This window comes from Globicephala melas, chromosome 20 (assembly GCF_963455315.2).
Source record: "Globicephala melas chromosome 20, mGloMel1.2, whole genome shotgun sequence".
Taxonomy (NCBI): domain Eukaryota; kingdom Metazoa; phylum Chordata; class Mammalia; order Artiodactyla; family Delphinidae; genus Globicephala; species Globicephala melas.
The window spans coordinates 45762008-45789283 of NC_083333.1; the positions used below are offsets into that span (position 1 = coordinate 45762008).

Consider the following 27276-nt stretch of genomic DNA (forward strand, 5'->3'; position numbering starts at 1 on the left):
GTCAAGCTCACCACTGTTTTCACGTTCCAACATGTCCCTCGGTGTGCCTGCACAGGAATGAAATGCACTCTTAGATGAAAAAGAGAATAGGGATCTCCTCCTGTGTTTAATTTTCATGGAACACTTGTTTCCCTTCAATTGGGGAGCGGCGGGGCAAGAGAGAAAGGCGTTCCCTGAAAGGTCCAATAGACCTGAGGTAACTCTGTTTCCTAACACAGTTCCTTTAGGACAGCCAAGGTCTAGAACACTGATAAAAAGACTGGAAATAAGAATATTCTGTACTACATAAGGACTGAAGACAGTTTTCCCCTTGTTTTTACCACATTACAAAATAGCCAAGCAGACACCATACCAGTATCATTTTTCAGCTAAAGCCTCAATGAATGGCCATAATACTTGACTCCACTTTACCATTTTCGTGTCTACTTTCCTCTCTTACCCTAATCTCCTTGAAGGTGTCTTACTCATCTTCACACACCTGATACGTAGGGACCACCTGCCAAAGCCTGGTGTTGAGTGCCTAGTGGGGGTAGGTAATGTGCCGACTGCCATCACACCATTGCTTCATCAAGCCATCACAAGAACCCTTTGGGATGTTACTCTCCTTTTATAGTAAGGAAACAGAATAGTTAAGTGACTAGTGAAGGGTCGCAAAATTAGGAACAGTAGACTCAGGACTTAACCCCAAATCTCCTGATCTGGGATCTAATACTTTTCCCAACACACTTGCGGTAGCCTCTAGTGTGGAGTTAGTCTGGTTATACCTCTGATTATATGAGGACCCTGGGACTTCACTTATCTCAGCTAGACCTGTTTACCAACGGGCAAGGCCCCTCCTGTGGCTAGGCCTCTGGTTCACCTGAGGACAATAATATACTCCGAAGGGTGGCTCTGTGGATCACCTGTGAATTTATGGAGTAAACACCTTGAGAAAATTAGTAGATGTTATGCATATGCAAGCTAGTCATAACAACTAAAAGGTAATAGTTTTTTCTATAAAAAAATAGCCTTACCAAATGAATGGAGATGAAATATTCCCTCTAAGCTTTTAATGTAGCAGTAAGTTCAAAGTACCCTAAACTTCAATTATCCATAAATCAAAAAGGAAAGAGCATTGGGTTGAGTCTGGGGTGAACCTGCTAGCAGGTCACCATGTGCTGGTAATAAATGGCTAAGAATGAAGAAGCTTTGCGCTCCTGGAAAACAGATGTTTGTGAATCCAGCTGGGCTGCTTGAGTTTCCTCTTAAGCAGCTATTCCCAATAGAAGGATCAGAATCACCAGGGTAACTGTTTTACCAAACACACTAGTAGAATCTGATACTCCTGAGGTGAGAGGAAGAAGGAAATAATTTCATTCTGGAACTAGCTCCTGGGTGATTTTGGCCACACCTCCCTCTCCTGGCCTGGTTGAGAACTGCAGCTTTTCTGTGAAGTTGCTGCCCACCCTGAGCTGTGGGTGGGAAGCCCTCCACTAAGTTTGCAAAGAGAGTCTCACCACTGGGTGGGACTGAGGGCTACAGTTCCAGGTAAGACTACAGGGCTCCTGTCCTGCTCCCTCAGTAAAATTAATATGAACGTTTGCTGTCCTGCGCTGTTACTGTAGTCTCTCACTAGAGACTGGCTGAATCAGGAACACGATTAAATGAGGCTCAAAAAAAGCTTCCAGGGCTTCCCTGGTGGCGCAGTGGTTGGGAGTCCGCCTGCTGATGCAGGGGGATGCAGGGGACGCGGGTTCGTGCCCCCGTCTGGGAGGATCCCACATGCCGCGGAGCGGCTGGGCCCGTGAGCCACGGCCGCTGAGCCTGCGCGTCCGGAGCCTGTGCTCCGCAACGGGAGAGCCCACAACAGTGAGAGGCCCGTGCGCCGCAAGCAGGCCCCAAAGGACTGAGGGGCAGTTAGGTTAGGTCCTGTAGAGTAGGGATGAGACAGGCTATTCATTGTATTCTAGAGCATCCAACCTCACTGGAGAGATGGCTGTGCCTTCATCTAGTGAACTGTCCTATCACATGCCGATCAGGACGACTTCTACTATCATGTCAGAACCCCACAACCTTGTAAACAAAGCACATGGCATTAGACTAAATACGACTGTACTGAATATGGATTCACACTGTGCTACCACATGAGTAGTTTTATAATCATCCTTCCTTCCAGAGTCTCTCCCAAGCAAATGGATCACAATAAGCACACCGTATTAGTAACATCTGCATTACAGCCTGCCTCTTATTACTGAGTAGTCTGGCAAATGGTATGCCTTGGTATCATGTGTGGCTTGTTACTCAGCTCGCCCACATTTCCAGAAAGCCCTATTGTCTATTATTCATATGTCACCTAAACACGTGAGCCAAGCAAACATGTTCTTCATGTACTGCTCACTGCTCACCCTCAGCCAGTGCCCAATGGCGACAGTCCTGACCCTTGGAAATGACATGTTCGATGGGAGATGATTATTGGACTTTCAAATATAAATCAGGTCAGACCCCTAGGAAAGGCAAAAACAAAACAAAACACACTCCTCATACGTGTTTCATATACATATTTATATATATTTCATGTACAAAGTTATTACATTCTGAACCCCAGGGATTCCATAATAGAAATAAATACTGAAATAACTACATTGCTAAATGAGCTTTTTGCTCATAGAAATGAAGCATCAGCCTCTAAAGAAACAGCAAGTGGGACCCTCTAGAACCCATTTTTAAGATTATAGAGGCAAGTAAAATTCTGAATAAAATGTCCTGGACAAAAAACAAATTCAGACCATAAAATGGCTAAAATATATTCAAGTGTTGAGAAGTGTATGACAAAATTAATAATAAAAACTTAATTTTTTTAAAAGAAAAGAAAAGACATTTAGTGTTACAAAATAGCATAACCCTGTTAGAAAAGCATTTATGAGTTCCACATTTAATTCTCTCTTCTCTTCTCTTCTCTTCCCTTAGTACAAACTGGGACCCAAACGAGTCCCTTTCTCAACGTGATCAATTAAGAAGAGCCCTAAATCTGGTTGAATCCTTTGGTAATGGTCATAATACTCACAAGGAAATAAATATTCAGTTCCACAGCATTTGCAAGACACACGTTCTTTAGGACAGTTAGTATTATGAGACAATTGTTTTGCTTTGTTTTGTCACTAAGGCAACCTATGTTAAAGGGTCCATTCTCACACGCAGGAAGACCTTTACAAGAAATGAACAACACAGAAACTGAGAGAATATATCTTAACCTTTTCTATGCAAACACGCTTCGTGTGAAAAGTTATGTGCTGCATATTTTGCACTCAAAATGTTTTACACTCTCAACAAGCTGCAGCTATTAAGATACTCATTCCTATTTTAAAAATTTAGATCCACACAAATTAGAAAAAAACACTCAAAACTGAGTTCCTAAAGAATATTATCCCTTTGCCTCATAGGGATTTGAACCTGCATGGAGCAGTGAGTATTACGTTGATGTATATGATACTGTCATTTTTGTAAATCAGCCATGTTTGAACATCGGAAATTTCACATGGTTCAACATCACACATAACCCAAACATAACAGAATGAGAAAATTCTCAGGTATTCCTTATTTCTTCCAACAGGGGTAATTTTTTTTTTACATGGAGAGACCAACCTGAGGTACTCAAGCCTCTTCTTTACCACTGATGTGGTAGCTATAGGCAATTACACCAACCACTCGCTGCTTACAAGAAGCTTACATTTTGGCATTTTCTTCCTAAGGCTACCACCTTGACCAAAGTGAACGCTACAAGAATATAAGCCTATTGTTGGGGGAAAAGGTGGAAGTAAAGCAATCTGCAAAAAAATATTTAACTGAAATTACAAACATAAAGACAAGCTCTTAAAACAAATTTTACAGACATTTTTGTACTCTCTAGTCCCTGAAGTTAAACAGGGCCACAGATATCTGACAATTTTAGATAAAATAACTACACACCTATATTCCTTAAGTTAAAGCCGGTAAGCTTAAAAAGAGCAATAAACAACCATTGTAACATGTTTGCATTTTTCATCTTTAACTCCTGATTTCCTAAATTACAGTCAGTCATAGAAACATGTAAAAGACCAAACAGTACATGGGGTCTGATTCTGGGATGTTTACTTCTTGGGATTAAAATTCCCAAACACTTTGGTGTCTCTCTTTTGTGAATTTATACAACATTCCTCCAAAATATTTAATAAGTGGGGTTTTTTTTAAGGTATTGCCAACAGTGGCTCAGATTTATAAAATAAAATAAAATAAAATAAAAACATAGCTTATAAGCTATAGAAAAGTGACCTAAGTTTTGGTGCCCTGAAAAAAGTGACTAAGTAGCTCAAGTAAAAAAATTATCCTTTTAATACAGCTTTTACCAAAGTTTTTTTTCTCCTAGCCATCTAAAGTGGCCACAATTGTACTGTGTACATAATGTGCTTATAGACACCTGTGGCCAAATGGATCCAAAGGCCTCCTCTGACGCATTAAATCCTGTGTACTTTATAATCTAGCCTAATCATCTATATGCTTAAAAGACACTGGTAGTACTTTTTACAAATATCTTTCCATTACAGTTCAGAAAAAAAGTCACTGGTCCTTAAGGATGCTTAGACAATCTGAGACTTCTGTTGTTTCCTTTTCCTGAAGCAGTCCTTCCGATGACTGGGGGGCCTTTGTCCAATAACCTCATATTTTAAGACAGTGCTTAAACTTATATTTAGTTTTGCTTAAAGTAATGGATTAAGAATGATAAATCATAAATCTTCAAGAAGGCTGAGAGGGAAAAAAACTGCAGCATAATGGTTTTTTAAAACTTATTAAACAAGAAAATCAATTATACCCGGACTGTATTTTTTAAATGGGCATTGTGAGTGAAAAGATTGTAATGTCAACTTTTACTTTATGCTATTTTGTCTTCTTCTCCTTCAAAGTCTTCTTCATTGAGGATGGCATTTTAATCTCAAAAGGGCACAAAAGCTTAAATACTATTTACATACAGAATATCAAGTACTGGCAGTTGTGTAGTTTTATACAGAACAAGGGAAAATACCGTTTCTAATTAAATCTCTCGTTCAGTTCATTAGGCCATACTCCATCACCACCACAGCTTTACTCTTACTAACTGATAAGAGCAGTCCAAGAACAACTGGTAAACAAGTGAATTTTTTACACGGAAAAAAACTCATCCAACCACCATCATCCATTGATACAGAAATCCAAAACACAATTTCCTTAAAAAAAAATCCTCCCATTGCTGAAGTGTATCTTCTAAGCCTTATAAATAATAAACCTTTCAAACATGTCAGTATGAAAATGAGCGAGACTAGTCTCAAAAACAAACAAGCAAACAAAAAAAACAGACTATTCAGAGAAGCAGGCCTCATAAACTTTAGAGCTCTAATAAGTCAGAAACAAGAAACTTTTATTTAAATAGTGTAGTCTTAATTTCTTTAATATAAAATCCCCCCCCGCAAAATCTGATGAAAACAAAGTTTTATATACCATATAAACAAGATTTGTCAGATTTGAAAGTGAAAGTTAAAGTAATTTACAGTTAGCTTTTAGCCCTCTCGGGACATTTAGATAAATCCTGATAATCTACCTGATATTAGTTTGTGTCAATTTTATAATACATAGGGGAAAACTTTACTATTGTACTTAATGGTACAGTTTCATTTATCAAGTGTTTCCATTAATTTCATTATGAGTGATAGCTAAACAGTGACCCCGTCAAATGAAGTAAGTGACATTAGCTGTGGCAGAGTAAACCACAACTGGATTGCTTTCTAAAATTCACCAGTTTGCAGAAAGTAAACATTCTTTGATTTGTTCATAATATACTGAAATTGCCTATAACACTGGTGCAGTAAAACAGCTAGTTCCTGTATTGTTACAGTAGGACAGATTTTATAGCATAGTTAACAGAAAAAAAATGCTCATACATTATGTGGTGAAACTTATTTCACAAAGAGAGCATGAAATAAAGGGAAAAAGGGAAAATAAACCATGCAGAAGAGATGGCTTCCCCGTCGCCACCTGTTTCCTATGGGTTCACTCACTACCATACATCACTTGCCACACTATCAAGTGACTCCTTTCCGCTTTGGCGACAGAAGGCTCGAGTGGAAGATCCTCTCCAAGAAGCTCTGATTCTCCACCTTCATCACCTGGTGGATGAAACGGAGAGTCCGGTTAAGCATTTTGAAGATACAGGCTGATGCACATCAGACTCACGGTTAGTCCATGAGCAGCATGCATAAGACTCGTCTGCCGCCCATTTCAGAGAACACCGTAAAAGAAATGCCATGCGTCACAATCCTCACTGCCTAACTTCTGAAAGAGACTACTGAGATCAATTTCTCATAGCTAAAATATTACAGGATACGAAAAAAGAAATGGAACAAAAAAGAGATCAAATTCAATTTTAAAAAAGTATACTTACTATTAAAATCAACCTATGCTTTAAGACAAATTCTGCTTTTCATGCTGGATTACCCAGAGATACTGACAAACCTGGTTAAGCAACTTTTAGAAATTTTTAGTGGAAATGAAAAGACCACATAAAGATTTTACTGACATACTCTTTAGTATGGTTCAGGCTACCATGTTGCAATCGAAGAAGAAGTTCCAAATCATCCAGCCGAGTGAAGGCCATCTCTCTCTATAAAGGAATTCTGCACCAACAGTCAGTTCACTTTGAAGTGACTCCATTCCTACTGACATCACCATTCCTAACCTTAACATTAAAAGCCCTGCCTTAAAAATGTGTCAACAAGCCTTCTGCATCAGAAATTTTAGTTTATAACTAATTACATGTGGCACACTGTCATTTATATGACCTTAAATTTTATATATTTTTTTTAACAGAATTAAAACTGAACTTTTAGTCACCAGTCTACAACATTATATTCTCTAAGGCCTTACGTTTAGAAACTTTTTCAATCATTGTGATTTTAGGCCAGTCCAAAAGGTTCCTTTATTTATAGCAAATAAATAAATTTACATCACAGTGCTTCACAGTTTACAAAGCACGACACTTCCACAAGTGTTTTCTTTGAAACCTCTCTGGCCATTCTTTCTGAGATCCCTTCATAAGCACTCATGATTCTTTAAGTGCAGTATTAAAGCAGGGCTCTATCCTAGAACCTTTTCTTCTGGCCCCTACATACTCTCCTTGGGTGAACTCATCAACCCTTGTGACTTTTAGTACCACTGCGTGTCAGTAGTCCTCATATTATATATCCTTCCTGAGATATGAAACCCTTATACCGAAAAGCCCGGTGGACATCTTCCACCTAGATAACTCCCAACTTCCATGCACTCCAAGGTCAACATGTCCAACACAGAACTCCTCATTCCACTCCCTCCAGATCTGCTGCTTCTGTTCTGATAGTCATTAACTCTAAGTAAATGGATCATTACCTCTTCCTTCACATTCTGTCAGTTACCAATTCCCCATGACAGTGCTAGTCTACTCCTACTGTTTCTACCTTACTCATTTATTTTTTCCTAACCCATTCCCTACCTCTAGTCTTACACCTCCAATCCATTTACACACACATATAATCATATTGCTCTTCTATTTAAAGTCCTCCAATAATTTTCCTTTGCTTTAAAGTGCAAACTCCTTAATTAGGTATATAAAGGCATTCTATAATCCAGCCCCTCCCTCCATTTCTAGATTTATCTCTGGTCAAATTTATATTTGCTTCTACTCCATGTTCCAGTCATTTTTAAGTAGTTTTTCTTCAGCTAAGGTGGTTTCACATTTCTAAGCCTTGGTCAAGCTATCTCTTACCTTGGAATGCCAGTCTCCCCAGCCTTCCCCATACCATCCCCACCCCAATTCTTCAGACTCATGCTCTTCAGTACTGAGTCATCTCAAGCATCATTTCTTGACTTCCTTCTTCCCCTACCCCTAGGAAAAACTGACTACTCCCCATCAGAGCATCTGTAACACTGTAATTTATTACCATGTTTCTATCTCTGTATTGTTCTGTAACTTACTGGAGGGAGACTGTGTCTGATTTGTTTTTGTATCTCATGCTCAAGGCTAACAGGTACACAGTAGCTAATTATTGTTTACAAGGTGAGAAAATGAACAAATGAAATGAATTTGGTTACAAACAACACTTTATGAAGTATTTTTATTTCTCCACTTTGCAGGTGAGGAAACTGAGGTTCTGGGAGGTTGAATGATTTCCCCAAGGCCTTCTGACTCCATATGTTCTTCACATATACCTCAACATACGACCAAACCCTGCTGTTTTCTAATGCTCCTTCAAATAAACACACCTTGGTATAAAAAGGAAAAAAAAAAATCATGAAAGTAGGAAAAAAGAAACATAAAATCATTTTCCAAGTAAAGAGTTCAAAGAAAACCTCTTAGAAATCATGTATCTGAGTTTCTTGCTTACTGTGGGTGAAAATCCACATCACGGAACAGTGGAAACAAAGCCCCCAGAAGCAATGACCTACCCATTCGGAAGTCAATGTAGCCCTCTCCTCCACTGATGACAAGCATAGACTTCAAGGGTGTCTGGCTGCCAGGCTCCTGTGCAGATGGCCCTGCTCTGTCAACTGTTAGATCTGTGCCACTGCTGCCACTCTGTGGGCTGATGACTTGACCTATTTATACAGGAACAGAAGTGAATATTACTTATCAAGGATTGGGGTGGGAGAGACTCATTTTTTCTGAATATTTTCAGAAAGCTGAACAAGGTAAGTACATTCTAATACAGCCAAAGTACTAGGGATGTTAGAAGCCTCTGCATGATCAGAAAACATCTATAAAGGTCATGAAAGCCCAATTTGAAATCCAAGTAAAGCTATTTTGTACTAAAACAGAAATAGGTCCAGAATCCAGTATGAAATCTATATGTGGCTCGGCTGGTCTTAGCTGCCTGCTTCAGACTATTATAATATACATTGTTTTATCTGAGGGGTAGTGGAAAGATCTCTCCCCTGGAAGGGTACATGTGTGTTTATGTAAGAGACAGAAAAGTCTTCAACTTAAGCCGTATGAATTTGGATATTCATAATTAATATTTGAATTGATTTCAAATCCATGGTTTCCTCATATTTAAGAAAAGTACATCTTATTTTTAATTTAGATTATGCAAATAAAATTACTGGGTAATGTGTAATTTGTTCTAACATTTAAGTTCTAATGTAGAATCTTTAAGCATGAAATGATAGAGAGAAACCTTGAAATATCATTGACACTATAACCTCTATGAGTGTGGGGTATTTTTTCTTGCCAGGTCTGCTGTCCTTTGGTCGAACTACACAGACCACGCCTTTAGGTGATAACAGGACAGAGTCCCATGATGTGAAACACTTTATAGACAATTTATGTTGGACATGGATAGGACAGTTTGATTTATTTTCACAGTGCCTCATTCATGCGTTATTCAATTATACTCTAGAAGAAATCAAGCCTGCTAGAGATAACTTCTGTTAGCAGACTAGTTAGTTTTGCCACAGAAGCAAGAGCACAGTGGTATGATATTAAGGCCATCCTGAATGGTTTAATCCTTAGGGCCAACTGGCCAACAAACAACAATGTTGCCAATTCCACTTCCAGATTTATACCCAACAGAAAAGTCTCTCCCATACGCACAAGAAGGTCTACTGCAGTACTGTTTTTTAATAGTGGAGGGAAAACAGAGAAAAAGCCTAGAAGTTGATCTATAGGAGAATGGATAAAAGGTAGCATATTTATTCAGATATTAGAATACCATGGTTAAATGAATGAACTAGATTTTTATGCATAAATATTAACAAATCTCAAAAATGAGAAATAATTTGCAGAATAATATATATGTAACGTAAGACTTAAAAATACAAAAAATACTATATATTGTTTATAGATATGTTCCAATGTAGTAAAAATACAAAAACATGGGCAGAAGGATAAATTTCAACTTCAGGATAGTGGTTATAGATGGACAGGAAAGAAGGAAAGGAAGGGGATTAGAGAAATATAAAGGAGACTCAAAGGGGACTCTATGGCATTATTATTTTTTTTAAAAAAAAAAACCAAGAAAAGGAACTTCCCTGGTGGTCCAGTGGTTAAGAATCCGTCTTGCAATGCAGGGGACGCTGGTTCGATCCCTGGTCGGGGAACTAAGATCCCACATGCCGCAGGGCATGTGCCCATGTGCCACAACTACTGAGCCTGCACGCCACAACTACAGAGCCTACATGCTCTGAAGCCCCTGCGCCACAAATACAGAGCCCACATAATCTGCAGCCTGCATGCCACAACTAGAGAGCCCGCATGCCACAACTACAGAGGAGCCTGCGCATTGCAACAAGAGCCCATGAGCCACAACGAAAGATCCCACGTGCCACAACTAAGACCCAACGCAGCCAAAAAGTAAATTAAAAAAAAATTCCATTTCTATAAGTTTATTCTGAGGAAATAACTATACAAAAATATACATGTACATTTCAAGAAGTTCATTACCATGTTGTTAAGAATACTGAATAATTGGTTAGGGTACCATATGCCAACCCTATACTATATACATTTAATCATTTAATCTTTGGAACATCCTTGGGAAAAATTATAGTGGCTAATTTTATGTGTCAAATGTCTTGGCTCTGGTGCCGAGACATTTGCTCAAACTCTAGTCTAGATACTGCTGTGAAGGTACTTTTTTAGAAATAATGAACATTTAAATCAGTGGACTTTGAGTAAAGCAGATTACTCTCCATAATGTGGGTGGGCCAATCAGCTGAAGGCCTTAAGAGAAAAAGAGAGGTCCCTCAAGGAAAAGGGAATTCTGCCTCCGGGCTGCCTTTACACTTGAGCTGCAAACATCAGCTCTTTCCTAGGCCTCCAGCCTGCCAGCCTTCTCTGCAGATTTCAAAATTGCCAGCCCCCATAATCACATGAACCAATTCCTTAAATTAAATCAATCTCTCTCTCCCTCCCTCCCCCTCTTTGCACTCGCTCGCTTGCTCTCTCACACACACACACACACACACACACACGAACGCACACACGCACACGCACATACCCTATTGGTTCTGTTCCTCGGCAGAACCCTGACTAATACACTGAGATACCACCATGTCCAACATCACACAGTTGGTGTGGCAAAGCCAGATTTGAACTTTGTCTAACTCCTAAACTTGCCTCTTACAGGGAAAAAAAATCCAAAACATAGGTCCTGCTTACAGACGATCAGTAACATCACTTTAGTATTCTCAAGGGACAGAACATTTTTCACTGGACGTCATCACTGCCACCTTTCATCTGGATGGTGCTTTATAGTTCCCAAAGCACTTTCATTAATCTTTACAACAAATGAGGTTGGCAGAGCAGATATTAATCACATCCACTTAGGAAATAAAGAAATGAGTATCAGAGGTTGAGCAATTTGCTCAAGACAACAAGGCAAGTGGTAAAGGCCCAGAACCCCAGACTCCTGCTGTTTCTTGGCACAGCGCTAAAGGTATCAGAGCACATTTTCCATCTCTTCCTGAATACAGCCTTGATGATAGGGACTTCTTTCTAGAAATTTCCTTTATGAGGCCAAAACCATTTTCGGCATTCTGCAGTGACAAAATAGTACCATTGCTTTTCAAAAGTAAAGAAGTCTAAAATCAAGTTTGTTTTTGGGGTAGAGGAGAGATTCCAAAACAGCTTCTATCAAGTATCTCTATAGCACTTTATTCATACCTCCGTTATAGAACATTTCATGCGTTATACTGGAGTTATCTGTCATTTCAGTACTTAGTATTAGACTAGGAAGAGGAACCAAGGGACAGACAATTACAGTTGGCCCTTGAATAATGCAGGGGTTGGGGCACTGACCCTCTGCGCAGTCAAAAATCTGAGTGAAATTAATAGTCAGCCCTCCATATTCATGGTTCCTGTGTCCACAATCTGCATCCAAAGATTCAACCAACCATGGATCATGTAGCAGTGTAGTGTTCACTACTGAAAACAATCTGTGTATAAGTGGATCAGTGCAGTTCAAATGCACATTGTTCAACAGTCAACTGGACATACAACTTCTCAATAGAATAATCTAACTCACCTGGGACTGCCACAAAGAATTTCACAGCATCCCTGTGCCCATGGAAGCAAAGCTGTGCATGTGCCATTGAACAATAGGGTATAAATGTCCCTGGTGTCACTTTATCACTGTTTTCATCACCATATACACGGATGACACTTCCAGGACGATTTCCTGATGCTCCTGAGGTTTTATTTGCTACAATAGAAAACCAAACACCAAATATTTTCCCCTAGAAAACAGGCATGATGCAAGAGATTACTGGTTAATCCTTATGATATTATCTAAAAGCTACAGCCAGTTGAGATAAAACAAGGGCAGCAATGCCAACTCAAGACAAAGCTGGAAAAAAAAAAAGATATACAGCATGCTAGTTATTTTTAAGTTTCTCAGTAAATGGAGTAGGGGATTTTGCCAGTCTAGCAATAGCTAAGTTTACTTCTTAGGTATGTCTGTTTTGTTTTTTAATCCTCATTTTAGAAAACTAACCAGTTATATAGCTTAAAGTGAATAGGTATATTTTTTAGCAGAATTTTTATAGTTTATCTTTTGATTTTTTTCTCCCTTGTGGTAAGAATATCTCCCTTGAGGGGCAGTAAAAAGTTGTGTTTAAAAGGATCCATCCAGTACAATAGAGTAGCCTTTATTTACACCAGACTGATCGTTTGCTGAATTATTTTAGAATGACCAGACTCACAAAACATCCCCATTCCATGGACCAGTAAGTAAATGAAAGAAACATGATTGGTAACAGGAGTAAACAATGTAGATTAAAGACAGTTTTCAGAGATGTTTCGTGTTTTTATTGGAGGGAAAACAAAGTCTGAAAGAAAGGTCAGCTGCAACGAAAGATGATAAACAGACTAAGCTGCTGAGCAGTAGCTTGGAGGCCACGTAACAAACATTAAAAAAAAACAAAAACAAAAAAACACCTGCTGCAATGCAGTGACTGCAAGTGGATGACATTTAGGAACATTCAAGAGGGTATCTAGAGACGTGAGAACGGCCTCACGGTGGCCATGAGAAGCCAGAAAGAAGAGTGTGGTTCAGGATCTGCACTTACCCCTCAGCCCCAGTAAACGTCCCTGGTGGAGGATTACGGCTAAAGTGAGAAAGGAGGAAAGGGGACATGGAGAGGTGCATGACAGGGAGGAGAAGGATTACTATGAGATGCCACTCTCAGCGTCTTCTATCTGGCAACTCAGGAGCTCAAAACTCCTAACTAAATTAACAAAATCCAACTCGGTATAATACCAAGAAACACACAAAGTTCTTACCAAAGCCTCTAAAGAATATCTCTGCTCAAAAAGGACAATTTATTTACTGTGATTTTGCTTTTCTTAATTATAAAGCAATTTAGGTGAATGAGAACTAACTGGGGAACATTTTCTAAATGCTAATATTTCCCCCTTTTCTTTAAGAAATCCCGTGCAAGTAACTATGCTAAAATGGAACTCTGGTCTGTAAAGAACTGAAATGAACTCTGGGGATCCTGGAATCTCTTAAGATATAAGAAGTGATCTAAACATGTAGATTTATAAGTTGTTGTAGTAGAAAATACAGCTGGGATTAAGAATTTAGGTTCTTTAAATTGGTGGTCCAGTGGTTAGGGCTCCTTGCTTCCACTGCCAGGGGCACGGGTTCTCTGCCTGGCTGGGGAACTAAAATCCCACAAGCCTCGCGGTGTGGCCAAAAAAAAAAAGAATTTAGGTTCTTTAAAGGCTCCAGATATACCACCATCCAGTCCTCCTCCTTTCCCCTGAAAATTCTGAGGTGTTTATTTATTGACTTATTTTATGGACTTATTGCACTTTTATTTCAAATCATTCCCTGCCCATGAATTCTGCGGCACAAAAACACTTATTTAATGAATGATCAATGTAATGGAACATAATATGAAAAACATACAATGCACATTTTGTTCACAAAAATAATAATAATGAAGCAAATATAAAAAACATACAATGTACATATTATTCACATTTTTTCAAACAGAGGTAGATGTCTTGTCTCCAATGTCAGGAAGGATTTGCTGGCCTCCTAAGAAACTTCTCCCACAACTCTTAAGCCAAATGGAATATCCTAAACTAACTGCCACAGAGATATGGAAAACTAGGGTATTAGATAGTTAGGTAATGTTTCTGGATACTAGTACAATAAAGCTGAAAGAAAAAATGGACATCAACCATTATTTGAGATGAAACAGGACCATGATTCCTGAAATGAGAAAGAGTTTCTCACAATGAAAAACTTTTAACTGTAAATATTGGTCCTGATATACTTGCTAGAGTCTATAAATTTCATAGAAAGAGTAAAAGAACAATAGTTAGATCTCTGCCATCAGTTTGACTTTCTGAATTACCACAGATTTGCCAGTAACTAAACAATTCCTTCTACCTGAATTCCAGACAAGGCTGTTCCCCACAACTCTCCTGTGACAGTTACCTAAAAACGTACTTACTTTCTGTCAATGGGATGGAGATAATGACACCGTTTCCTGTCCCTACCCACAAACGATTGCAAGACACCATAAGAGCTGTGATCCTCACAAAAGAGAAGCCCAGTTTTCCAGTACCTGTATGACGGGAGAGAAGACATTTTATTGAAAAACTAGAGCAGATGATGTTTTAGGTTCCAAGTCCCTAAGAGTAGCTGGACTAATATAGCAGAGAGGAAATGTGACCAGAGCTAGTTGGATGTTTCCTGAAGAAGGTGCACATCAATGAAGGCGAACGCTCGTTTGGCTTTATCATCTATCTGACAATTCACGGTTAATGGAAAAAGAAAACTCTAAAAGTGGCTGGCATTACATTATCATTCAGAAGGAAGATGCTGTGGATCAGGAAATATGATACAGGATTTACTTAAGGAGCTGCAAAACCAAACCAAACAAACCAAAACACAACACAAAACAAAAAAACCTCAACAAAAACAGTTTACTAGATTGGGGAAATTAAATGTCCTTCCATTTTATAAACGGAGAGAGTTCTTGCTTGCCTTAATTTTCTTTTCACAGGTAAGAAACAATCTTTGCTAACAAAACCTATATTCTTTCCTTGTTTATATATTTGAGTCTAAAGCAGTTTAGAAATTTTAGGATACCATATGCATGTAATTTAGGAAGAATAAATGCACTTTTTTATTTCAAGGGAATTTTAAAACTGATCTTATTTTCAGGGATTTGAGAGGCAAAATTATTAAACAGATAATACATTTAAGACAAACAGCATCTAGTTACTCATAAGTTCTACTTACTAGAAATGAGAGTATGATCATAGAATCACAGTGTTAGAAGGAACCTTAAATAGTCTAAGCTAGAGATCTTTAACTTATGGGCAAAGTACATTCCTGAAATTAGTTTATGTCTATGTGTATATATGGCTGATTCAAGGGAGAGGGCACATCAGGTTTCCTGAGGGCGACGACTCTAAAAAAGTTAAAAACCACTGATGCGGTTCAACCTCTCTTCATAAAGAAATCACTTGTGACATCCCTAATAGTCATACAGCACTGGACTGGGATGCTAAGGATACTGCAAGGGACAAACCAAAGATAGTCCCTGCCCTTCATGAAGATTAAGTTCTGTCGGGGAGAGAGACAGTATGTATGATACTGGTACAACCACAGTAATGATAAGCCCATGAAGAAAAAGTATAAGAGGTCCTAAATAAAACTGGGAGATCAGGAAAGGTCTCTTCTGGATGTGACATATAAGCTATGCCCTGAAAGCCAAGTAAAAAGGGACTAAGAAAAACTTCTCAGACAGAGGATACAGCACATGTGAGGGCCTTGAAATGGGAAAGAACTTGTTGAGTTTAGGTCCGTGTGGGCAGAACAGAGTGAGCAAGGAGAGAGGTCCAGACCATTTAAGTTCTTCTGATAATGTCACAAAATGTCATCTCACCTAAAGACAAGAATATTCTGAAAGTGGCTGGCATTACATAAGTGGAGGTATGTCTCAGTGATATCTGCACACTGGTTACTATGCAGAAAGCTGACTGGAGTGGAGATAGGAAGACCAGTTAAGAGGCTCATAGTAGTCTGGGGAGGAAAGAATGGTGACCTGGCCTGTGGGAATAGTGGTAGATATAAAGATGTAACTAATTTAAGGGAATTCCCTGGTAGTCCAGTGGTTAGGACTCAGCAGTTTCATTGCCAGGGCCCGGTTGGGGAACAAAGATCCCGAAAGCTGCATGGTATGGTCAAAACAAGACAAAAGACGTAACTGATTTAAGATATTCTGGGGGAAGACTTGACAGTTCCTGCTGATGGGTTAGATGTGGGGAACAAGAGAGGAGTCAGAAATGATCCCAAGTTTCTGTCAAGAACCACAGGGTAGATAGAGCATCTGCCTGACTCTTTCAGTGATAAGAGCTCACTATTCCTGAGGCAACTTACTCATTGGTTCAACCCAGCATTTGAGACCATTTAAAAATAAACCATTTTCTTTGACTGACAAAGATAAAATGCTTTAGAAGCTTACCTAGCATTTTGCTTACATAAGGCTCAATGTCCACATCCTGCAGATGTTGATAAGTGTGTGCATGATAGAGACGGAGTGTGGAATCCAAACGAATGGAGACCCACACGCCATCACCCACCCAGGCAAGCTGCCGCACTTGGCTCTCCTTCCTGGGGTGTGCATCAAATGATTTCTAGAAAAGATTGTTCAATCACAATGTTACTTTTATTATGTAGGAGTTCGTGTTTAAAAACTGTGCAAATTTGCACAATAATTTGGCAGACTATATATTAAAAGAGGAGCCCAAATATGTTACTCTTACATACACAATTGCTATTATCCTAGACTGCAAAACAAAATGAAGAAGAACCAAAGGATGTTGGATTTCAGCACTGTGTAGGATATCGACTTATGAAAGCAATGCTGACACATCCATTCTATGTAACAGCATTCAACAAAAAGATTGAATTTAACCTCAGGATTTTGTATTGTTACAGAGCAATACACAAAATAAGATCCTGTTTATAATTAGACAAAAAGGAACTTACAATGCTGTATGTGTGTGTATAGATATCCGCATGTAAGGAATACATCTAAAACATAAAGGCCAAATGGAACTTCTAGGGTTGGGAACAGGATTTGGGACAGAACTTTCATCTTAAAAATTTCCTACTGTTTTTCTTTTCTTAAACCATTAGAATAAATTTATGTATTGTGGCAAAACTTTAAGAAAACAATGCTAATGCTAAGAGGTTTTTGTTTTTACAACAAATTCCCACTGCAATATTATTCCTCAGTCTGTGACACATATACGGATTTGCCTGGATACACACTGAGTAGTGGGGGAGACTTGAGGGTCCTGCTCTCAGATCACCTCTACATAACTAAACATTTCAAGAACCATGTATTCAAATAATACATGTATGCATCCACGGATACTCAGACACACATTTAGTCATTCATGTGTGAATCTTCCTTCCTTTTTAAAAAACCACTTCCCCTACTCATAGTCAAAAGCAGAAGGAGAAGTAAAGTAACACAGAAAGCTGAGAATTCATCCAAAATACCACCGGAGTACCCCAAAACACGCAGATTCAGATAACAATTTCTAAAGAAGAAAATAATTAAGCCTTAGGGTCTTCAGGTAATACAAATTCAGTTAAGTACAGAAAACATGGGTTAACTTGCCTCTATTTTCATGGCCTTTGGCTGAACCACATAAATTTTGTTCCTATAGCCACACCAAACTTTGTCATGTACCACAGTCATGCATCGGATGGAATGGTGAGGTCGTCCAAGATCTAACAAGTGATAGTTTGACAAATCCCACTGCCCGTCTTTAAAATAAGAAACAGATGATTAGTTTATGCACACTACCTTTTACTCAATTTTAATTCAAGAAACATTCTATTTGGGTGTGTAATTAAATTTATTGATGAAGCATCCCCCGGATACCATGTATTCAGTGTATATTTACAGAGATTGAGTTCTTTTGTTCTATAAACTGCAAAGTTGGAAGAGACCTCAAAGGTCATATGGTTCAACCTGTCACCCAGTACCTGGACCCCCATGCTCTCAACAGCAGTGATGTGATAAATCAGTTATAAGTTACCTGTTTATAATAATATTTTAAGAATTAGAATGGATTTAAGGTTATTTTGGGGATAATACTGCTCTCGCTCACTTGCATTTTGATGTATCTTCTTGGCTAGAAGTCAAGGGCAATGCATTGCTAACACTTTAGGAATTATGCATACTATAATTTTAGTGATGACAGAAATACATACAAATGAGAACCAACCACTGTAAGCTTGCTTTGCTTGAACAATTTCAGTGAAAGAAAACATACTACCTCACAAAGCAGCTGTTCCATTGTAAGAAAGCTATAATTGTCTTAAAAATATTCCCCATACCTAGCTAAAGTCTGCCTGCCTTCTTGTACGTAACCACTCATTAATCTATAGCTTTGCCTAATGGAAACACAGAATAAATCCAGTCCCACTTCATTGCTACCGCCCTGTCTTCTCCTTTCAAAACCAAGCACACCACAGTTTATGGAGTCTTCATCCTAACTCCGCTTTGTCCAGATCCATTTAATGTTGATCTACTAGAGTGGAGCAGGATTATCACCAGCCCTGCTCTGGACTCTAATTTCTATGAGGCTTAGGATGTTAACTCGTATTGAGTTTGATATCACTCTTCAGACCTATCTCCTCCATCTACTCTTCTGAACCCAAATGTAGGACTTTAACATGTATCCTTAGTAAATGTATTTTGTTTATCTTGTTCAATATAATTTTGGATTCAGTTTACCAAAATATTTATTATTCCATTTTTTCTAGGTTCTTCTACTCACTAGTTGAGTGACCATGAACAAGTGACTAAAATACTCTGTGCCTCAGTTTCCTCATCTATAAAGTGAGGATGACAATAGAATTTTCTTCTTAAGTTGCTGTGAGGATTAAACCCAGATAGTCTATAAAAGGGCCTGAACAAGGGAAAACGGAGGCCTCTCTTTTTGTTATGGAGTCATTAACCAGCAACCTCTAGCACCTGCCTATCATCTACCTCACATTTCTTGAGGCCCCAAAGGACATGAGACTTTGGGAAAAGGCTTGTGAAAATCTGAATTTAGTGGATCTACGTTTGTATAATATTTCCCTGATCTACCATTCTAGTAGGTAGGAAATGAAATATCACTTTTGTTTGATACATGTACCAAGGAGTTACACGCTCAATTCCCTTAATTTAATTCACTCAAGGCAGTTTTCTGACACCACCACCCTTCTGTGTGCAGATGGTAGAAACACTGGTTTAAAGGGGAAGAATATAAAGAACGTAACATGAAAATGATTAAACCTTACCCAATTAAAAATTCTTTTTAAAAACATCCCAAATGTAAGTGGTTGCAAATTATTTTTAAAATACTGGGCAAAAGAAAACATATCCTCTCACTAAATTTCTCCTAACTGCATAAGTATATGAGTGAAAAACATATACCTCCATTGCACATTCTATAAGAGGACCACGAGGACTATTTGCTCATTATGGTAAACAGGTTTTCACCGAGGTATACTATTAATGTATGTCTGCAGGCAAGAACTCACATACTCACTGATGTCATACACGGTTAGTATTCAGTTTAAACCTTTATTCTTTCTCCTATTAAGTATGATTTCTTTAAAACATAAGAAGCCAATCTGCTTGAAAATGTTCTTGCAAAGCAACAAATTAGCACACATGTTATATATTCATAACAACTCACCAACTCCTCTGTGAAAGATTGCAAGGGTACCATCAGCCAGGGCCACTAACACAATTCCTTTCACATGTCTGCAAACAGGAATGGGGATTTTAGAACTCTCCATCTGGGAATATGGAAGGCACTGCATGCTACCGAGCTAGTTCAGAGTTTCTCAGAAGACCAGTCTGTGATGTATTAGGAGCTTACACGAGAACCTAAATGAACATCATTCTTTTCTTCACTGAGAAAGTCTTGCTATGAAAATGTCAGCTCAACTAAATAAAAAGCATGTGTGGTGACTCAGTTGTTTCACTTTCTAGCCCAAGTTCCTCCTCCCATCACAGACTACCAACAAAAGGTCCACAGACCAGAGACACACACCCCAAGTAGAACTAACAGAGTCAGCTCTGTGGACCTAACAGACAAACTGACTTTTGATAGTCAACATACAGGAAAGGACTAGTAAATCAATGCCCCAATCAACATATTCACAAAGTATAAAGAATACTCTAAAACAAATATAAATTAATGGGGTTTAATTGGTTTTCTCCCCCAAAGTACTAAAGAACTCTCAGTATGGTGAGGAATCAACCTGGCAAGTTTTCTCTTATACTTAAAGTTCTCCGGTTTACTTCCTAGTTAGAGTTTCAATCTCACTCATAAAGAGGGTTACAAAAAAATATGGATACTGATTTAGTCATGAAGCACATGTTAACTTTAATAGTCTTAGAATCTAGTTTATACCAAAATACATATTTTTGAATGGAAGAATTTCTAAAATAAAACTTACACAATACTGAGAATCGAATCTTTAAGTTTAATAGAATGGAGACATTTCCTCCACTGGGCTACAGATGAATGGACATACAAACTGCAAGAACAAAATCAAGACTGGTAAGGCATAGGGAACATCAAGTAGTTGTTTATATCTAATAATGAACACAAAGTTCTTTCAGAAGGAAAGAAGAGTAACATAAAAATTTTAGGAAAAAACAATAATGAGAGTAAGCGTAGGCCTAAAGCAGAGAAATAAGCTGCTTAAGCAAACAGAAACATACAAAGAATGAAAAGCCAGAACTAACGCCTGGTTAGTTAGTCTCAGGTTACCCCATACTTCAGAATCCTTGGCTAGAAACCTTTTCAAAAAAATAATCTTACTTTTCTACCATACTGAGCTTTCTGATGACTGAGTGGTTTACATCAGGGAGTGGCAAACTAAGGCCCATAGGCCAAATCTAGCCATCTACCTGTCTTAGTACACTATGCAAACTAAAAATGGTCTTTACATTTTTAAACGGTTGGAAAAAAATCAAAAGGAGAGTATTTCATGACATACGAGACATATGAAATTCAGTGTTCATAAGTTTTATTATTATTGGAACATAGCCACACCAGTTCACTTCAATGCAGCGGCTGCTTTTGCACCACGACAGCATAGTTGAGAAGTTGCTACAAAGATCATATGGCCACGAAACCTAACATATTTCTTATGTGACCCTTCAAAGAAAAAGTGTGCCAAACCTTCATTCTGTAGTGTGAGACCTTTATGGGAAAGACATACTAGTGATCCTGTTTAACCTTAGGAGAAGCACAAGTCTGTAAGACTCCCCACACGACTACAAAGTCCTATAATGTCTGTTATCATCTCCTAAGCTTTCAGACTCTGATTTGTCCTGGTTTTCCTAGAAGTTATGTTTACCATTGGGCCCTCCTGAAGCCAAAGAGATTGTTTAATCCTTGATATTCCCTGAACACACTCTAGCTTATATAAACCTTTTGTTGTTCAGGATCTCCTATTTCTAGATCACCCAGATTTTAAAGTTTTATTTACCTCTTTTTCCAAGAATATTATATAAAAGGAACATCCTGTGACAAACATATGGTTTACCATTCAGAACCAATGCAAGTCAAAGTCCAGTTTATGAGGCAGTTGCAACATAACCTCAAAATTGTGCGTATATAAAATTCTTTGCTTTAATAAGCACTTTGTATTTGTATGTACCACATTTTAGTTATCTTCTGATTTCAAAAGCAAAAATGAAAGACTAAAGATTTCTAATATTAAAAGAGTTGGTACCTACCAGCCATTCTGAGCTCCAAGCCACATAGTTGGTAAAAGGCTACTCATTTTCTGGGCTTCCTCTCTCATCAGGTCTTGTTCATTTTGTAATACTGATATTTGATCTTTATATGCATCTGAGTCATTACTGGAAAAGGTGAGACAAAGGAAAAAAATCTGAATATGTTTAGCTACAGTTTTCAGGGATTGATCATTTCTATATTTTAGTTTACAGTTTAAAAAAAAATCAAATAATCGAACACTAAATTCCAGTAAAGCCAAAGTTAAATGCTTATATTAAACATTTCAAAAAGAGAGAGAGAGAGAGAGAGAAAGAAAGAAAGAAAGAAAGAAAGAAAGAGAAGAAGAGAGAGAGAGGGAGGGAAGGAGGGAGGGAGGGAGGGAGGGAGGGAGAAAGTGGAGAAGGAAGGAAGGAAGAGAGGCAAGGCAATGAGGTGCAGGGGGGAGGGAGAGATAAGAAAGAAATGAAAGAAATATAAATCCATATATTTCAGCAATTGTTCCAGAAGTAACATTAAGATACTAGGAAGCTCAAGGTACAGAGAACTGAGTTAAGACACGGTGATGAAATGTAACAGTGAATATCCAGACTATACTTAAGGTTCTCCCTTACAGTTATTTTGAATTTTATGAGTTTCTTCTGTGGGGAGAGAAAGAGGAGAGATAGTTTGTTTAAAAACCACACACATACACACACACACACGAGGGTGAATTATAAAGAATTTGCTAAAATAAATTAATAAGCTGAAACATGCTTGTATTCTACCCCAAAACCTTCATTCTTTGGACTGTCAGAGGACATTTAGTAAAAAAAAAAAAAAAGCATAACTGGGATATCAAATTCAAAACAGACAAACAAATCAGTAAGTCCAAAAAGATAACTTTATTCTTAAATTAACAATTAAATGTTAAGAGACACCTGGTTGCTCTATTCATTAAGAGGAAGAATATTAAATTGTAAAAAGACTCCAGTTTTGATAGACTCCCATCAGCTTTCTATAAGGCCTAGAGAAGGCAAGAAAGAAAATTAAAGAATTTGCTAAATGGGCCTTATTTTCAAAGGAAGAATCTAAAACAAATTGTTTTCTGGGCTTCCCTGGTGGCACAGTGGTTGAGAGTCCGCCTGCCGATGCAGGGGACACGGGTTCGTGCCCCGGTCCGGGAGGATCCCGCGTGTCGTGGAGCGGCTGGGCCCGTGAGCCATGGCCACTGAGCCTGCGTGTCCGGAGCCTGTGCTCCACAACGGGAGAGGCCACAGCAGTGAGAGGCCCGCGTACCACAAAAAAAAAAAAAAAAAAAAAGGGTCATTGAAACCCACATGGGAAATTTAAATTTAAATGGCCAATTTCACTGACAAAGTGGGTGTGAGAGTAGGAGAAGGGATTAAAATGGCAGAGAGTTATTAACAGAATAGAAGACAGTGAGTACAACAATTAACAAAAAATCAGACCAAAAGAGAAAATGACTGGGAAGATTTTGACTAATATACCTTATAAGTAAGTTTTTTTTAAGTTGGAAGGAATAGAGAACAAATGGGTGAAAAAATATGTCTAGAGAGAATGCAATGGAAGGAAAAGATGAAGACATAGTTGGAGTAAGTAATAACATCTAAATCTACCACAACAACGTCAAATAGTAGGAATATTTTGACTGCTTGAGATCATTTTGGTTCCTTTTATGTGTGCACTTATCTGGTTCCCTAAATTGTTAACCCATTTGTATACCTTGACTGATATACTGGTGAGAGGTCTTCTGGGATTTGAACTCCCAAAGGATCTGTAAAAACATGCTCTGTGTACACGCCAGTTTGGGAGATATCCACGGTATCTTCAGCTGACCCTGCATTGCCTTCTGTAGCTTCAGTTGCTTCTTCTGCTGTTGGAACATTTTCATCAACCTCACTATTTTCTGTTTCCTTTTCTACAAAATAAATAAAACATGCTAACGATCCTAAGTTTGAGCTTTTCTTCCAATAATTTCCCCACACACAAACCCCCTCTATAGAATTCCACTCTGCTACTCCCTTTTCCTCCACACTATGTAATAAGACTGAGGATTCTTGATTTCATTTAACATTCATCACTCGATCTTCTTTCAAGCTCTTTCATCCTTGTTACTTTAAGGTCTAAGTTTAGTCCATAATGAGGCATCTGGGACAGGCTCAGACTCTATACAGACGGTATCTAAGGAGGACAGACATACCTGGTGGTTTTTCTATCACTGGAGATGTTCCGTTGGTACTAGGGGAAGTGGCAGCTGCTGTCACACCTTCTGTAGAACAACCAACCACCGTGATGCCTCCCAACAGGCTGTCTGTCTCTGCTGAGCTATTGCTTGTCATGCTTCCACATAAAGATGCTTTGTCTACTTGTCCGGATTCTGAAAGCTCTTCTCCTGCGGGGTAGTCTGTTTCTCGTGCTCCTGAAAAACAAGATAAACCTTCGTTTAATAGCTCAGTAAACTCCTATAAATAGCATTTTCTCCATTAAGGCAACAATAGGTTTGAAATAAGAGTGCAGGTGAGACAAAGAGCTATTCAAATACACTGCCAAGATGGTAACTAAATTTTATTTAAACTAATTTAAACTCAATTCACAATTTGAGAAAGTAGCTTAAAAAATTAAGATAATACTTCTATTAACGCAAGCACAAGTAAACCTGAAAATGTCAGAAATGACATTTCTGTTCTTAATATGAGCTCTTAAGCAGCCGCCTAATGAAATTAAAAACAATGAAATCTAGGGCTTCCCTGGTGGCGCAGTGGTTGAGAATCTGCCTGCCAATGCGGGGGACACAGGTTCGAGCCCTGGTCTGGGAGGATCCCACGTGCCGCGGAGCAACTGGGCCCGTGAGCCACAACTACTGAGCCTGCGCATCTGGAGCCTGTGCTCCACAACAGGAGAGGCCGCGATAGTGAGAGGCCCGCACACCGCGATGAAGAGTGGCCCCCGCTCTCCGCAACTGGAGAAAGCCCTCACGCAGAAATGAAGACCCAACGCAGCCAAATAAATAAATAAATAAATAAAATAAAAAAACAAAAACAATGAAATCTAATTATATCTGACAAGGTAGCAAAAATTTTTTTTAATTATCTCTATTACTATTTGAAATATGAACTTCCACCACTATAAAAATTAATACAGGACTTCCCTGGTGGCACAGTGGCTAAGAATCCGCCTGCCAATGCAGGGGACATGGGTTCTATCCCTGGTCCGGGAAGATCCCACATGCCATGGAGCAGCTAAGTCCGTGAGCCACAACTACTGAGCCTGTGCTCTAGAGCCTGCGAGCCACAACTACTGAGTCCGAGTGCCACAACTACTGAAGCCCGGGTGCCTAGAGTCTGTGCTCCGCAACAAGAGAAGCCGCCGCAACGAGAAGCCCGCGCACCACAATGAAGAGTAGCCCCCGCTCGCCGCCAACTAGAGAAAGCCCACGTGCAGCAACGAAGACCCAACGCAGCCATAAATAAACAAACAAACAAATAAATAAAATTAATACAGCCTAGGTGTATACAGTGCCTTAAGATATTAGTAACACATTTAAAAACTAAGCATTTACCATAAAAAAATAAACCTCTTCAGTTCTCTTTATTTAGAAAGCTGTTTTTATTCCTATCACATTACAAAAAATTTTTTGTAGTAAAATATACATATATACTACACAAAATTTTCCATTTTAACCATTTTAAGTGTACAATTCAGTGGCATTAATTACATTCACAATGTTGTACAGCCATCACAGCTATGTCCAAAACTTTTCTGTCACCACACATAGAAAATCTGTACCAATTAAACAATAACTCTCTGCTCCCTGAGCCCCTACCACTGGTAATCTTTAATTTAATTCTGTCTTTATGAATTTGCCTAGTCTAGATAGCTCATGTAAGTGGAATCATACAATATTTGTGTCTGAGTTGTTTCCAAGGTTAATCCATGTTATGGCATGTATCAATATCTCATTCCTTTATATGGCTGAATAATATTCCACTGTGTAGATATAACATCAACCTCTTTAATTTTTTTGGGGCGGGGGCTGCGCCGCGTGGCATGCGGGATCTTACTTCCCCGACCAGGGATGGAACCCATGCCCCCTGCAGTGGAAGCACGTAGTCCTAACCACTGGATCGCCAGGGAATTCCCTTTAATTTTTAAACCAATGTTTTAACATCACATAATATTTAATACACAACTTTAGAAGGCCTTCCCTTACTATTCAATCTAAATAGCCCCTTGCCCTCTGCCACCCACTTATCTTCTCAAATTTCCATTGTTTTACTTTCTTCACAGTATCTGAAAATATCTTTGTTAGTCATTTGTTTCCAGTTTATTTTTGGTCTTCACCAACTAGAAAATAAACTCCGTGAGAGAGTGGTACATAACTATCTCCAGTAACCAGTCGGTTCTTGCCAGTAAGGAGCTGTGGACGGTGGGAAGAGAGGAGCATGGTACTCTTACCTGGTACACTTGCTATACACAGAACATGAGAGTTGCAAACAGTGAAACTATCTAGGATGTTGCCTGGTTGGACAGCATCAATAATGATAACTTTTGTAGCTGAATGAGTGCTGGTACAGATCCAGACTAGACTGGATAATTCTTCTTGATTTTTTAACTCCTTCTGCTGCTCCTGCATAGGCAAAGTAAGGAAAATGAATGTTTAAAATGAGACGTATGTGTAAATATCCATGCGGCTGTGCCTCTACACTAAAGGACAATACTATTTCAAGTTTATTTCCAGATTATTTGGAAGGCTGAAAGTATAACCACCTTTCAACAATAATTAGTAGACTAAGAACTAGCAGTTAAAGCAGATCAGTGTTAAAGCCGTTCTATATCTTGACTGTGAGGATTGCTACGTAGGTGCATCCCTTGGTCAAAACTCTTTGAACTGTATCCATTTAGAGCGTACATTTTATTTTATGTAAAATATACTCCAGTAAAACTGATTTAAAAGAGAGAGAGGGGGGATGAGGAGTAAGCAAGGGCGTAGTAACCCCAATTAGAAGTTGGACCCAGAAGTAAGTTTGAGATCAAAGAGCTAAGCAATTAGTCTCAGAAACTGGGTCAATTGTTAGTGTAAGCACTTACCTTAAGTTCCTGATCTAACTTGTCTAAACTGCTCTGAGATGCACTTCGCTGTTCACTGCCTTCTGCATCCAAACCAGCAACATCCTTGTAAAAGACACTCGCTCCAACCACAGAGCCACCGTCTCTGGTCTTCCCACCTGACAAACTGACTCCAACAGCACACCACAGCTTTTTTGGTTAAAAAAAGATGGTATTAAGTCACTTTCTCTCTAAAAATGTTTACAACTTTTCACATTTCTTTAAAAGATCTAATGATTACAAACAGAGGGCTCTAAAAATATTCAAAGTATTCCAGTCTAAAACTACAAAATGAACAATAACCTTGCCCACGAAAGTAGAATTTAAACTTTTTTGGTTTTAGGAAAAACTTCACCAAGATTTTA

The 27276-nt window shown here is 38.6% G+C and overlaps 1 protein-coding gene across 7 annotated transcripts in view; it reads right to left on the bottom strand.

Moving 5' to 3' along the window:
• Positions 1–2520: 2520 nt before the first annotated feature.
• SPAG9 (sperm associated antigen 9) overlaps positions 2521–27276 on the bottom strand; it is a 142772-nt gene continuing 118016 nt past the window's right edge. For 4 of the 7 annotated variants that reach the window (XM_030839989.2, XM_030839987.2, XM_060291336.2 and 1 more), the window contains 14 exons: positions 26894–27061; positions 26261–26432; positions 24006–24224; positions 23528–23723; positions 21805–21930; positions 20514–20594; positions 19745–19812; positions 17668–17816; positions 16501–16672; positions 14479–14592; positions 13081–13119; positions 12039–12215; positions 8464–8613; positions 2521–6152 (listed from right to left, as the gene is read on the bottom strand). In XM_030839989.2, coding sequence (XP_030695849.1) covers positions 6037–6152; positions 8464–8613; positions 12039–12215; positions 13081–13119; positions 14479–14592; positions 16501–16672; positions 17668–17816; positions 19745–19812; positions 20514–20594; positions 21805–21930; positions 23528–23723; positions 24006–24224; positions 26261–26432; positions 26894–27061 — 1947 coding nt within the window. In that variant the 3' untranslated portion in view covers positions 2521–6036. The remainder of the gene's footprint in view (positions 6153–8463; positions 8614–12038; positions 12216–13080; positions 13120–14478; positions 14593–16500; positions 16673–17667; positions 17817–19744; positions 19813–20513; positions 20595–21804; positions 21931–23527; positions 23724–24005; positions 24225–26260; positions 26433–26893; positions 27062–27276) is intronic. The other 3 variants (XM_030839988.2, XM_030839992.3, XM_060291337.2) reach the window with 1 other exon arrangement.